Source organism: Meleagris gallopavo, chromosome 4 (assembly GCF_000146605.3).
Source record: "Meleagris gallopavo isolate NT-WF06-2002-E0010 breed Aviagen turkey brand Nicholas breeding stock chromosome 4, Turkey_5.1, whole genome shotgun sequence".
NCBI lineage: Eukaryota > Metazoa > Chordata > Aves > Galliformes > Phasianidae > Meleagris > Meleagris gallopavo.
In genome coordinates this window covers 13,703,754-13,717,803 of record NC_015014.2, presented here as the reverse complement: position 1 = coordinate 13,717,803, position 14,050 = coordinate 13,703,754, and the positions used below count along the sequence as shown (strand labels likewise).

The 14,050-nt window shown below is 38.9% G+C and overlaps 1 protein-coding gene across 1 annotated transcript in view; it reads right to left on the bottom strand.

Moving 5' to 3' along the window:
* Window positions 1-5,120: 5,120 nt before the first annotated feature.
* INTS10 (integrator complex subunit 10) overlaps window positions 5,121-14,050 on the bottom strand; it is a 9,412-nt gene continuing 482 nt past the window's right edge. The window contains exons 2-10 of the mRNA XM_019614526.2: window positions 13,939-13,978; window positions 11,048-11,181; window positions 10,202-10,355; window positions 9,544-9,626; window positions 8,656-8,808; window positions 7,634-7,742; window positions 7,205-7,284; window positions 6,602-6,764; window positions 5,121-5,234 (exon numbers count right to left, since the gene is read on the bottom strand). Of these exons, the coding sequence (XP_019470071.2) occupies window positions 5,137-5,234; window positions 6,602-6,764; window positions 7,205-7,284; window positions 7,634-7,742; window positions 8,656-8,808; window positions 9,544-9,626; window positions 10,202-10,355; window positions 11,048-11,181; window positions 13,939-13,978 (1,014 nt within the window). The 3' untranslated portion in view covers window positions 5,121-5,136. The remainder of the gene's footprint in view (window positions 5,235-6,601; window positions 6,765-7,204; window positions 7,285-7,633; window positions 7,743-8,655; window positions 8,809-9,543; window positions 9,627-10,201; window positions 10,356-11,047; window positions 11,182-13,938; window positions 13,979-14,050) is intronic.

Genomic DNA, 14,050 nt, shown 5'->3' with positions numbered 1-14,050 from the left:
CCAGAAAAAAAAAAAAAAAAGGGGGCAAGAGAGAACTAAGGTGAGCCCAAAAGCAGTATGACCATCAAGCAGTCTAAGGAGTGCAGGACTGAACAGCACTGAACATAATAACATCCCCAAATTTCATTAAGGCTGTTTTGCAAATGTAGTCTAAATAAATATGCATATTTATGTGGAGAAAGAACAGTGGTAGGTGCAGAAACCAATTCACAGTTCTAATACAGTGAACTGCTGTTGGTCATCCCAGGAAGTGTGCTCATCAGAAAAAATGGAATTCACTTGTGTTAAACCTTTGTCTTGCCTAGGCCACACTGAGTGAAGACAAGTTGTCTTGGGTCACTTAATAGATATAATATTAATAAATACATTAACTATATTCATATAAGTATCAAAAAATTTATTTTCAAGGAGAACAAAGGATAAGAGGACAATCAAACTACAGGGTTGGAGAGGAGCACTGCAGATACCACAGTTTCCCTGCGCAGCCAGTGAGAGCATGTCAGAGAAGGGGGAGAGCCCACAGCTTGAGGTAAGGGACTTGATGCTGAGCTCAAGCCAAATGCACGCACAGCTGTTATCAGCTACATTGTATACATGGCAGTATTTGTTACAGGTTGCATACATATCCTTTAGTTAGTCCACAGATGGCCTTCTTCACTGTTTCAAATGGTATCCACATACAAACCAAGCTGCTATAGGGTGGCATAACATCATGGCAGAAATGCCTACTCAGAGCAACCTCCCTGTGTTAAGAGGAATATCTGAAGTGACACTTACAACCCAGGGTCACGTGAACTACCATCCAAAAAGTGTCTCAGTTTGTCTTTGTGAAGTTCTCATCTCTGTGCGCTATCAATAGCGCGGGATAACAATCTTACAAATAGATCCTAGAGCAAATCCAATACCCTCCCTAGGGATAAATGGCAAATTGGGAATAGGGAGAACAGCCTTAGTTCCTTAACCAAGTTTCACAACAATGCAAATCTTACATAGGCACTCAAGCAGTGTACAAAACTCACTCCCACATATGCTAAGGAGCTGAGAAGCAAACTTGGACATATATGCCTCTAGTACTGAAATAGGTGCCTACCTTCAGATCTTGCAGATGGGCTTTCTGGTTAGTATATACAACTTAAATGTGGATAGAGAGCTATGCTAAGAAAATTAACCTCAAATAAAGAAAGAACATTTTAGTAGCACAACAACTCTACAGTACAGGTAAGAAAACTGAAATAAATTATTCACAGGAATTAATTCAATCATGTGAGATATTTTTAAGAGTTCTTATCATGAATGAATACAATATTGACAAAAATGAACATGGGAAATAGAAAGTGAGAAGTAACAGCAAAACACTGTTGGTCCCATGGTGGCAGATGTTTGTGAACAGAATTCTGCACAACTGCATCTGCATGACTGTTTGCAAGACCTACAGTCAAAAGTAAAAATACTCAAATGCACAATTAGAATAACAACTATGCTTTCAAGATGGTTTGTTTCACTTCAACTAGTATTTCACAGAATCACAGAATTGTAGGGGTTGGAAGGGACCTCTAGAGATCATCGAGACCAACCCCCCTGCCAAAGCAGGTTCCCTACACCAGGTCGCGCAGGTAGGCGTCCAGGCGAGACTTGAATATCTCCAGAGAAGGAGACTCCACAACCTCCCTGGGCAGCCTGTTCCAGTGCTCCGTCACCCTCACCGTGAAGAAGTTCTTACGCACATTCGTGCGAAACTTCCTGTGCTTCAGCTTATGTCCGTTTCCCCTCGTCCTGTCTCCACGTACCACGATAAAGAGACTGGCCTCACCGCTATGGCCGCCACACCTCAGATATTTATAAACCTGGATCAGGTCCCCTCTCAGTCTTCTTTTCTCAAGGCTAAACAGACCCAGTTCACTTAGCCTTTCTTCATAGGGGAGATGCTCCAGGCCCTTCACCATCTTTGTGGCCCTCTGCTGGACTCTGAGAGATCCCTGTCTTTTTTGTACCGGGGAGCCCAGAACTGGACACAGTACTCCAGATGAGGCCTTATCAGGGCAGAGTAGAGGGGGAGGATCACCTCCCTCGACCTGCTGGACACGCTCTTCTTAATGCGCCCCAGAATGCCATTGGCCTTTTTGGCCACGAGGGCACGCTGCTGGCTCATGGCCAACCTGTCGTCCGCCAGGACGCCCAGGTCCCTCTCTGCAGTGCTCCTCTCCAGCAGCTCATTCCCCAGCCTGTATTGGTGCATGCAATTATTCCTCCCTAGGTGTAAGACCCTACACTTGCTTTTGTTGAACCTCATCTGGTTTCTTACTGCCCAGCTCTCCAGCCTGTCCAGGTCTCGCTGAATGGCAGCGCAGCCTTCAGGCATGTCAGCCAATCCTCCCAACTTCGTATCATCAGCAAACTTGCTGAGTGTGGCCACTATCCCCTCATCAAGGTCATTGATGAAGATGTTGAACAAGACCGGACCCAGCACAGACCCCTGGGGGACACCACTGGTCACAGGTCTCCAGCCAGACTCTGCACCGCCAACGACAACCCTCAGCACTCTGCCAGTCAGCCAGTTCTCAACCCACCTCACTGTCCACTCGTCTATCCCACACTTCCTCAGCTTTGTTATAAGGATGTCGTGGGAGACAGTATCAAATGCCTTTCTAAAATCAAGGTAGATGACATCTACCGCTCTTCCCCCATCCACCCAGCATGTGACAGCATCATAGAAGGCCACCAAGTTGGTCGAGCGCGACCTCCCCTTGGTGAACCCATGCTGACTACTCCTGATAACCTCCTTTTCTCCCAGTTGTCTGGAGATGGTATCCAGCACAAGCTGTTCCATCACCTTTCCAGGGACAGAGGTTCCTCCTACATCCTCAAGGAAAGATGAGCTGAGAATAGGAATAGAGGTAGAAAACTCATCACCTTTCACATCAAGTTCATGCAGTGTTTGGTAGCCTAAGATCAGTCTAATTAGACTAAGATTAACAGAAACAGGAGCATGATATCAATCAGTCACTTCCTGCATTGTTCTTTTCCTGTTTATCCTCACTAGATAATACAGCCATGGGTAATCAGTACAGCTATGAAACACATCTTGTCTACAATGGAGTTTCAAGCAAATGACACCAGAATTCAGAGCTCATTGTACCAGTCTTGCTGGCTGTGCAACCAATGAGTTGCCTTTACCACCTGATGAAACCCGAACTATGGAGCTTCATATTCTCACCATGGATACAAGGAAAGGGAAACCTCACAAGCTGTATATTACTACCAAGACCATACAGCAGCTTTAAAAAAAGGAAAAAAAAAAAGTGTAGTTTACTTCCTGGATTCAGAAAAAGGCATAGTCTCCCTTTAAAATGTAAGGTGCTGAGGATGATATTGGTATAAGAATGTAGAATTGATCTGGAAAGAAAACCTTCTGTAAGAATTCACAAAACAAAAGCTCATTCTTACAAAAAACATACCTGTTATCTTGTTAATTACGACATGGGACTGCTATGTTCATTTATACTGAGAAAACATCAGGCAAATGAATGATTTTTGTCTTTGGGCTATGGCAAAAATCATGAGCATCCTCCTGTGCATCAACAGTATCTGAGTCGCCTCTGCAATCACTAGGAAGATGGTGCAGCAACTCAAGCAACCAGAACTACTGACACTTTTTAAAGATTCAAGCCAGTATACAGATTTCAACCTGCAAACCATTCTGAAGTAGCTAGGCTAATGTCCTAGGAAACCGAGCTTGCTGGCACACTTGATTAGAAGCCCAGCTGGAGGAGGCAAGTAGGTTAACCAGTGCCACTGAGGTCAACACTGTCAGCACTATCTCTGACCCTCAAAACCACTCCAGCAAAAGAAATATTCAGGATACCAGGGAGTAGATGTCATCTTCTCCCGCTCAGCTCCCTGACAAAGTGGTTCATCTCTGATTGAAATCAATCACGTAAGAGACACTTTACTCTCAGCCTCTTCCAGAGGAACAGGGTATTTGACCATGGTAGTAAAAAAAGCACGAAGAAATGGACTTCTCCAAGCATTTGCCATCATTCAGAAAACATAACATCAGTCAGATGGAGGACAAAGATACGTCTATCTCACTAGAAGCACTGCTTTGAGATGAAGTCAGAACAATAAAAAACAGCTGCCATGCAAATTGAAGTAAAAGCAGCAATCCAGTGTAATAGCACTAAGCTATTAAAACTAGAGACAGCAGCCAAGAATTTATCAGGTGTGGTCTTCAGTGCAGAAAGCTCTTGCTGACAAAGACTATTATATAATATATGTAGAGCAGCATAACCTGATTTTTGTTTTCATGCATCTGGCTACAAGCAGTGAAATACAGCTGGAGTAAAGATTTCAGAGTTAAAAGCTTAGAAGAAAAATTTATTTACTTGTTCAAATTTGGACACTGTTACTTTATGCTAGGCTCCCATTTTTGAGAACTTCAGCCCCATTGTACTTTAAGTTAACAGCCAGAATACACTGACCTTAACTGGAACACGGACAAGTTTTACTAGTCTCCCTTTCATAAACCTAAAGTACAACAAGTTCTAATGAACAGTCAGGATATTGCCAAGCATCCTGCCTCTTGAACCCTGCAACAGTTCAGTCTTGACTCCAAAGAATGAACACTTTGCAAGTAAATATAAATTATTAAATTTTTCAACCATCGTATAAAAAGTTGAGTAGAATAAGCTGTTCAGTACATAGTGACAGGCCATCTGCTAATTTAGACAAAGTGTTATATACCTGCAACCTAATTTATGTTTTATATTAAGTCTTTCATAGCTTTGTTAACAAAGTGCTTTCTGTTCAGCACTGTCACTCAGCAAAATTAATGGCTTGCACTTGTGCCTGATTACTTAAAGAAATCCTGCAAATGCAAGTCAGGCCTCTAGCTGAAAGAGCAGTCTGGCATCACTGTAATACACATAATTCTAAAGTAAATGCAACATTTAAGAACAAAGTTCTGTAAAAGGAATTTAAAGTTGAAAGGAGTTGACAGGTCAGTGGAACAGATTATCTGAGCTCCTTATCCAACTCCTTACGTTTAAACTCACAGCTATGACAGACTTAATATTCTGAATATTAAATACATCTTATAACAGAAGATAATGTACTTTAAACAAGAATACATTTTCATCCTTACTTGATCAGCATTCCTTGATTTGGCAACAGTTCCAGATGGATTTTCCCACCTTCCTGTGTTCTTAAATAAGCAAATTCCTCCAACATATCAATATCTGAAGAACATGTTAAAGATTTTTTTTTAAGGAGAAAAGTATAGTAAAAATCCTTCCTTCTCCTGCACAGAGGCCACACTGCCCAAAGGACAGCCACAATTAACAGCTATTGAAACATCTAATTTCTAGAAGTGATTAACAAGATCACAGCATGTATTCCCAGCCCTCCAGAAATAAAGGTAAAATGGTTTTTTGAAGTGCAAAATAATCAATCCGTTTTTTGTATGTACAGTCTGACTGCAAGGAAAGCTCATGTCACTAGGACCATATCTCTTCCAACAAATTCAATGGCTGATTCTACATTCTTTTCCTATGCACTTGTATGGGGCTGCTGAATCACAGCCTGAACCTCTGATTGATCACCTGAGGCAAGCAATGAGTCAGCCACAGGAGCACAGGTGAAGGCAATTCACCTGCACTGCAGGAAGGAGTGAAGCCTCCTCCTCTCCTAGACCCATTTAAGAGCTGACTGCCAGTGGGGAAGGATCTCATCTGGAGATCTGCTCTACTAGAGTTTCACCTGTAACCTGGGCTCACAAGGGAGTCTACCTATCCCTTGTTTCCTGCTTTAGTGTAATATCATCATAGCCAAGCTTTCTGTTATACCATAACATCCGTTTATCCATTAATTGTACAGCACTGCATAGCAAAGCTGAGATTGAAGAATACACCTCCATAATGGTACATACTATCTTTTCTGTTTCCTATTTTGTCCTTTATTTAGCTGTTTCTTTTCTTCCTTAAATACTTCATTACTGCAGCCTCTAAACAGGGCTTTGTCTCACAAAGGAATCTGAACCTGAGCTTTCTGGGACAGTGGTTAGATGTTTACTCCAGCTAAACACTGAGCTGTGTACATATACTGATCCAAGCATATGTAAGAAAGCTGATTACACATCAGACATGCTTTGCATGAAGCCTGACCTAACTTGTTATCTTACTCAACCCCAAAGCTTACCCACACAAAGAATTCAAGCAATAATCATGGAAATGATTTAATTCTTAGAAGCCACTTGACCATTTTTGTTATCTCCAGTTAAGCATGGCATAGCAAAACAATTATCTTGTAGTCCAATGGCACATGTATCTTACTGAAAAAGATTCAACATTCAACACTACTGCTGCTTCTCTGAATTAAAGTGCTATTACAGCGTACTTGAAAGTACTCCAAAGTGTCAGAATAGGCAACAGAAGGCATATTTATGGTCCATTATTCACCACCAGTTATTATGAGAGGCTTGCATTGTTTATATGTAAAACATGAAACTATTCACAGAGAGAACCTGCTGAAACTATACAACAGCTTTCTCAATACCCCAGAAAATCATATTGGATGTGAAAGACATTGCCGGCTAGAGAAAGGATACTTGTGACATAGTTGAAAAAATTCTCATACTGGAAGTTCCCTTGTTGGCAGATTTTATTGATGGCTTTCAGGAATAAATTTTCACCCCTTGGCCACTCGTGCTGAAGTAGAACAATCACATGGCCCAATGCTGTATCATCTCTGTTGTCAGTGAAAGCTCTGAGCTTCAGGAAAAAAAGGCATTGAGTAGATAAGCAAAGTAACACTACACTTAGAAAATAATTCGAATTAACTGCATCTGTGCAAATACACTTCTTAAAGAGCTTATTTAGTATTTCATTCTGCCCTAACATATATTTAAAATAGGTTGGAAATTCCCACCTAATTCTCTTCAGTGATTTATAGCAAAGTCTATAGATACAGGCAAAAGTATTTTGAGGTAAACCTTCTCTGCCTCAAGTTACAAAGACTAAAAGAGAAAAAGAACAAATGCTCTTCTTCCCCTCAAACAGAAGTATCCATTCACAAACCCTCTGAGGTGGGAAACACTTGAAGTAGAGCCCCTTATGCTGAGTGCTGCCACTGGGATAAGGCCATGCAGTTTCAGGACTCCAGCTATATATGCTAGGCCTTATGGACTTGAGATTAGCAGACTATAGCTTACCTTGAAACAAGCTAACAACAGATGAAGGCAGTGAGGCATGATAGCTCTGCTGGTACATGGCCAAAGCTTCAAATCAGACCCTGTAACAGAACAGTTTATCATACACTTTAGCACTCTTCTGACTCTCTACATTTGGAAGAGATTTGAATCAAGGAAAATAAGCACTTGACTATGATCTCCAATAGGGAAGAAAACTTGGAAAGTAATCACAAACAATTCATAATGTGAAGTTACACATTTTAAAAAAATTCTTCCCTTCTTTTACTTTAAGGACTTGGTCCCCAAAGCAATTTAATAGGTATCAGCAGGATACAAACTAACAAAACAAATACGTTTTTCCATAATATTACAAGAGAAATATATACATTATATATAAACAATGATTGAAATTGAGATGATCTTAAGCTTAGAGTAGTAGCAACTGCATACCTTTTCTGAATTTAGACTTCACTTTAGGTTGCTCCTCCTGTACTTTACCTCCTTCTTGTATTGGAAGTAAAATATAGCACATGAGATCAAGCACTTTTTCGCATGTTTGCTATAAAAAGGAGGCAAGATAGAAACAAGATAGGCAAGAAATAGACAACTATAAATTAAGTTAATTAAAAATTTCAGACAAAGCAGAAGGCCAAATTTGATGCTAGAAGTGCGGAATCAATGCCTATCTTAGCTTGGCTGCGCAAAGAGACATGGCTGTGATATGAATCCCATTAAACTATCCCAGAGCTTGAAACCATTTTAGTTGTTTTCAAGAATGTTTAATCAATAAAAATGCGAACTTATCTTGAAATATTATGTTTTCCAATCAATTCTTAGAATAGTTTGAGAGTTTGTCCTGTCCATGGTAAAAATAGAACAGGAAAATGACAATTTAACAGTATGACAGAAATGCTGTAAACTTTAATGCAATTTCTTAGAGACAGTAAGAGGTCTGAACAGATGTATAATTAGATTTCTAATGACAAAGTATTAAGCTGGAAAAAGAGGAAAGACTACTCCAGCAGTACTAGGATGGCTTGAGATCCTTACTCAAGCCTTTATTACTACTATTTTTTTTTTTTACTTTCTATACCTTTCTCGCCCTGCAACATGAACCTTATACACAAGAATTTTCCTCATTTTATAACTTCAAGTGAATGTAAGCAACTCAAAAAAAACCCCAACAAGTCAAGCTTTCACTGTCAGACCACTAAAATACTTCTAGTCACAGTAAGTCACTGTTTAGTTAACATTGCAAATGTAGCTACCAAATAGAATGTATATAGGTGATAATAATGGATACTCAGATTAGGCAGAAAGTGCAATTCTTTTCCCTGTGAAGCATCAATTTTTCTGTAGACCCCAGCTTATGTCTGATACCCTATCAGAAGTAGACTGACACGAAAACTCAAAGCAAATGGAAACCACAGTGCCAGATGATAAAAGACCAGTGCATGGAATGCTGTACATACCCGGTACTCTCCAAGGGCAAAGTGGCACGTTGCTAACTGGATTAGCGCTCTCTGATTTTCTAGTGATCCTTGTCCTGTAATTTGTTGTGGAGAATGAGAACCCTGAAGAGCTGCCAAGTGATGCAGGCTGCTAATTGCCTTTTTATACTGCCCCTTTAAAAAGACAACAGAGAAGAGTTTGTAAGATGTGTAGAAAGACAAATAGAAATTCCTTTATAGAAAGCTTTCAAAAAAAGTGGGTGTTTCAATAACAAGGCTACAACATTTCTGTCTAGCATAAAACTCTCCAGTCATGTGCTAGGTACATGAGCATGGATCCAGCACTTGAAAGGCCTTTAAGAAGCCTTCTTATAGAGTCCCATAACTCAATTAAAATAATAGTGGTCCTTGGAGTTAGCTATTACTTCATTTAGATAAATAAAGCTTGAAACAGCTTTTGTTCAGCAAGAATAATAGAATGGCAAGGGAAAGACATGAAACAACCACCTTTGTTCTGTGAATAGTAGGATGATGTTTACTATCTAATTTGTAATGAGATAAATCTAACAAGCATATTAAAACCTGCGATTTAAATTATTTTCTGATGTTATCTCAATAGAACATATTGGCAGACAAGCTGCATTTTAATTTCATCACACTATATACCTACTGGTCATCCTCATATGATGATCCTAGCTGGACTCAAAAAAAAAAAACAGTTAAAACAGGAATTTTGTGTAGAGTACCTAGCTTTGTGCTAAGAATCATGTGATTCCATCCCCTAAAGGGTCATACTATACAGGATGAAATCAGTAGACACAAAACATCTAACAAGCTAACCAGAATAGCTTTTCACTAAAAGAAAGAGCAATAGTACAGTCATTTCCATTAGTATTTTATCTTTTTTACCTGGTAAATAATCATGTCCGTAAGAAAGATTCTTAACCAAAGCCAGGTTTCAGTCTTCCACGACAAACAAATTCTGGTGAACTCTGCATAAGTTATCAGAGAAAAAAGCAGCATATGATAGCTTAGTGTTAAAAAACAATGATCTAGAAATACATAGCTGTATTTAGTAAACAAAATAGCATGAATGTTAAATCCTTTCAAAATAGGATACTCTCCCAATACAATCACATACAATCATATTTCTGTAATGCTTTTCTTCCACGTCCAACAAATGCTGTTAAATACAAGTATTTACTTTTTAGAAGATAAATTTGTTTTTATATTATCACATTAGATGTTATCAGACAATATAAAACCAATTTGCTTAAGCATGAACTAAAGCAACCATTAGCAGCACATCCTCACCTAGAAGCACTACTACTAATCAACTGCTCCTTCAGTGGAAGCTACTTCCAAAAGAAGCCAGTGAACAAGCAAAGACAGAGGAATGAAACAGAAGCTACGAAACATTCAGAAAACTAACAACTGAGAACAGCTTCTTACAGAACCCAGATCAAAAATAATAGGGATGCAAATTAAGCCTATTTCAAACGTTTCCACTGACAGGAATTCAACTTCAATACTAACTGACAGCAATAGAAGTCTGTAGTTGCCTTACCTTTCTCAAGTGATTCCAGTGAGCAGAGTAGCTCCCAGCTCTCTCTTGCCAGTTTAAAGCTCTCTAGTACTTCAATAGAGTTTGCAAGGTCTGCCTTATTAACTGCAATATGACGACTTCGCGCCTTTCCAGAAGGATCCTCATCATCTGAGCTCTGCTTATCAACAAAAAGCCACAGATACAATACTTACATTTATTTCATATGATTCTGAAATCACAGAAGTTCCACTGAACAAGAGTAAGCATTCCTAAACAGATTCCAAGATCCTAATTTCATCATCTTTGCATGACTTCTCACTATTTCACTTACCTTTTTTTAACATTAGAACAACCTGGTTTGCTACCAAGAAGGTCAGTGGCATAGTGCGATAAACAGTATCCCAGAGACCGTTCTCCTAGACATGTTTTAGCCAGATTACCAATTCAAGAATATACATTACATTTTAACATTCAGTTTAAGCCTTCAATGGCTTAATGCAAAGAAAACACTCCCAAGTGTATTTCTTCTATCAGAGAAATTCTATTAAATGGTTTTCCATTATTGAAATAAATGTATTCACAGTTTCAGTAATGAGAAGCCAATTAGTTGCTTCACCTGTAGAAAATCTGACTGCTACTGCCATTCTTTATAGCTTCTTTAAGCTGAAAGTCATATGCACACACATCTGCCGCAGTTGCTACAAAAATTGTTTAACTCTTGCTTTTTTTAGCAAAAGGCACGTTTCTATAATGTAGTCTGAAACTACTATTGTGGGGTAGCTCTAAAAAATACATCAAAACCTCTACTGTTGAAATTCTAATATCAGTGCCATCATTTCACAAAAAAAAAAAACCTAGAGAACCTACCATTGTTTTTTCTCTTCCTTCAGCAAGTTTCCTCTTTTTGTGTATGTGTTTGTTACGATCAATATCTGTATCACCATAGACATTGGTCACATCCTCAAGAAGAATCAGTGGGGCTTGGTTTGGAGCATTTGGACCTGGGTTTAAACGTAAGTTAGATCTCAAATTATCTGAAAAATATTGTGCTTACATCAAGCCCATTCTTTTTCCTTCACAATGAAGGAATATGTTAAAGAATAAAATCCGAAATACAATTCAGTTAAGTTGCATAAGCAGCCATGGAGAAGCTGTTTTTCCTCAAAGCAGCTTTACAGTAAAGGTTAGAACACATTTACCAGACTCGCAAGAAATAGCTTACAGGCTTTAGGATATATCTATGAACCCTTTTCTTACAGAGCAGTCATAAGATACGCTCTGACACAAAGCTTTTTTCTCATCAAGCATTATTTAGCATTACATAAATACAATTATTCAACAGGTAAACAGAACAGATGGCCCTCGACTTAATGGCTACAAACATAGCAATATTTCCAGAACATTCTCATCAGGAGTCAAAATAATATGCTGGCCAGTAGTACTCCCTCAAAGAAGCAAGATTTTCCCAATATAACCATTCAGTATAGTTTTAGTTCTACAGGAATTCACATCATCACTCTCAAAGCTTCTACAGAAGGCTCAAGTTGAGGCAAAACATACATGATTCCTGCTTCCCTTGATATTACAGAACAATCTGTGAGACTAGTATTTGTTATTTCAGATCTCAATGCTCAAGTTTCATTAGATAAAAAATGGGACTCTACCACAATCTCGAAACAGACTGCTGCATGATCACCCACCACTGCAAAACTCCTCCTTCCCAAAATATTTTCTCAGTTTGCATAACCTAATTATACATAGATGTGCAAAGCTCAGACAAAAAGGAACATCAAAGAAAGGGGAAATGCATTAATCCATTTGCCCTTTTGAGACCTCTGCCAGAAAACACAGTAATGCCAACAAATTTTCTGTATTTGCATTTGTGCTGTTTCTATTTGCAGGATTTAAGACTAATGTGATGTATAAGCTCTCAATAGAAGTTGGTGCTAAACCAACCAACCTGCTATGCTTAAGTTACGATTTTACCTCCTTCGGCTAGATTTAAACCAGATACCATCAGTTAAGTGTCCTCTACACAAAAACTGCAGCAAATTGAAAGAACTTCCTCTGTATCATATTTCTGTGTCACAATGTAACCTGCGTGCACTCAAAATGACCAAGTCAGTGTACAAAATGCGATTGTGAGAAAACAGATAGCTACATACCACAAGTGGGATTCTGGAAGAGTTTTAACACTGAAGTCTCAAGAGCTGCCTACTTGTAACACCCGAAAAGAAAGCAAAGGGCTTTTCTGTTACTCATTCTCCTTTCTCAGAGGACCCACACAACTGCTTTGCTTTCCAAATGATATATTCTTCTCAGTACCAGGCAAGCATACCAAAATCTTCATTCCAAAATCTCCAGTCTTAAAAATCAAAGCAAACTTCAGCCTTTACTTGTGCTGCATGCCTTCCCTTACATTACTGAAAGCTGTACACGGCCATTTTGAGTTTTTCAGCTTAATTAGAGTCTAGGCTTACAGACTTAAATTGATTTCTAGCACTTAGTATCATAAATCAAACCCTAAAAGCATCAGCCCAAATAGCAACTGCTGTAAAACCTGAGAAGTGTGAATTGCCTCATTCACTTCCCAAGTCCTCAACAACGCAAATATGAATTATTTTAGAGAAATGCACTGAGAAGATTCTCTCAAGAGGTCTCCTTTAAGTTCATACATGTGACAAGAACAAAGTCACAGATTAAAATTCAGAGCTACCGGACTGACAACGTAGATTTTGTCTTTCCCCACCACTACAGTATCTTTTCCTGCTTGAGGTAATGGCTAAGACTTGTAAACAATACTCACAGAATTAAATTTTTAACTTCAACATTAATAGCCATTGTAGCATTAATAAATAACGATTACCTACTGCAGAGAAAGAGGTTAGCAGATACAACTATATTAGATTAGTCTTTATCCATGAAAAGCAAAAACCACAAACTGATAAATGAAAAAACAAAGTTGTACCCCTTACAGAGAATCAGGGCTTACCAAACACTCCCAAAAAGACAATCTCCAAGCAAACTGATAATGCAGCAGATTTAAGAGGCCAGGGAAACCAGCAGATAACATTCATGTTAAAATGCTCAAATGAAAAATTAATCAAGGATTCATGCAATGCACATCTTTAAAGATTATGCCTAAAATAAGCAAAAAGGCTATATAATCAATGAACATACAGACGTTGTAATTAAGAAATACAAAGGAAACTTAGGCTAAATAAGATTATTGCAACAGGAAAACAATAAATGGAAAATGCTTACCAATGCTGCAGGCTCACAATATTCTCTACAAGAAAGAATCTCCAGAAGAGATCCTTCCTCAGTAGCAATCAGCACTTAAATGGGATCAAGAAGAGGTAGAGCCAGGCTCCACCCCTTCCAATAGCACAAGTTAATTACCTTCACCTGTGCTCCTGTGGCTGACTCATTGCTTGCCTCAGGTGGTCAATCAGAGGGTCAGGCCACAATTCAGTAGATACCATACAGAAGCCAAGACAGAATTTGAGAACTGTGGATTTCAGGAAACATTTCCCTTACCTAGATGTTACTGAATTAATCATGTTTTTTGTGTGCATTCTTAAGTACCAAAACTAGATTTGCTTATTGTGTGAAAGGTCTGTAATCTGTTGACAGAAGGAAACTATGTAATCAATGAATATACCGTTATAATTAAAAAATCTACAAGAGAATCTGGTTAAGCAAGTTATTACATCAAAAAAGAACAGATAGAATGTTTACCCTTGTCCTGGACTTACTATAAAACACCAAAGGAAGAATCTCAGAAAAGATCCTTCCCTACTGGTAGTCAGCTCTTAAATGGGGTCTAGGAAAGGTGGAGCCAGGCTCCACCCCTTCCGGCAGCACAGG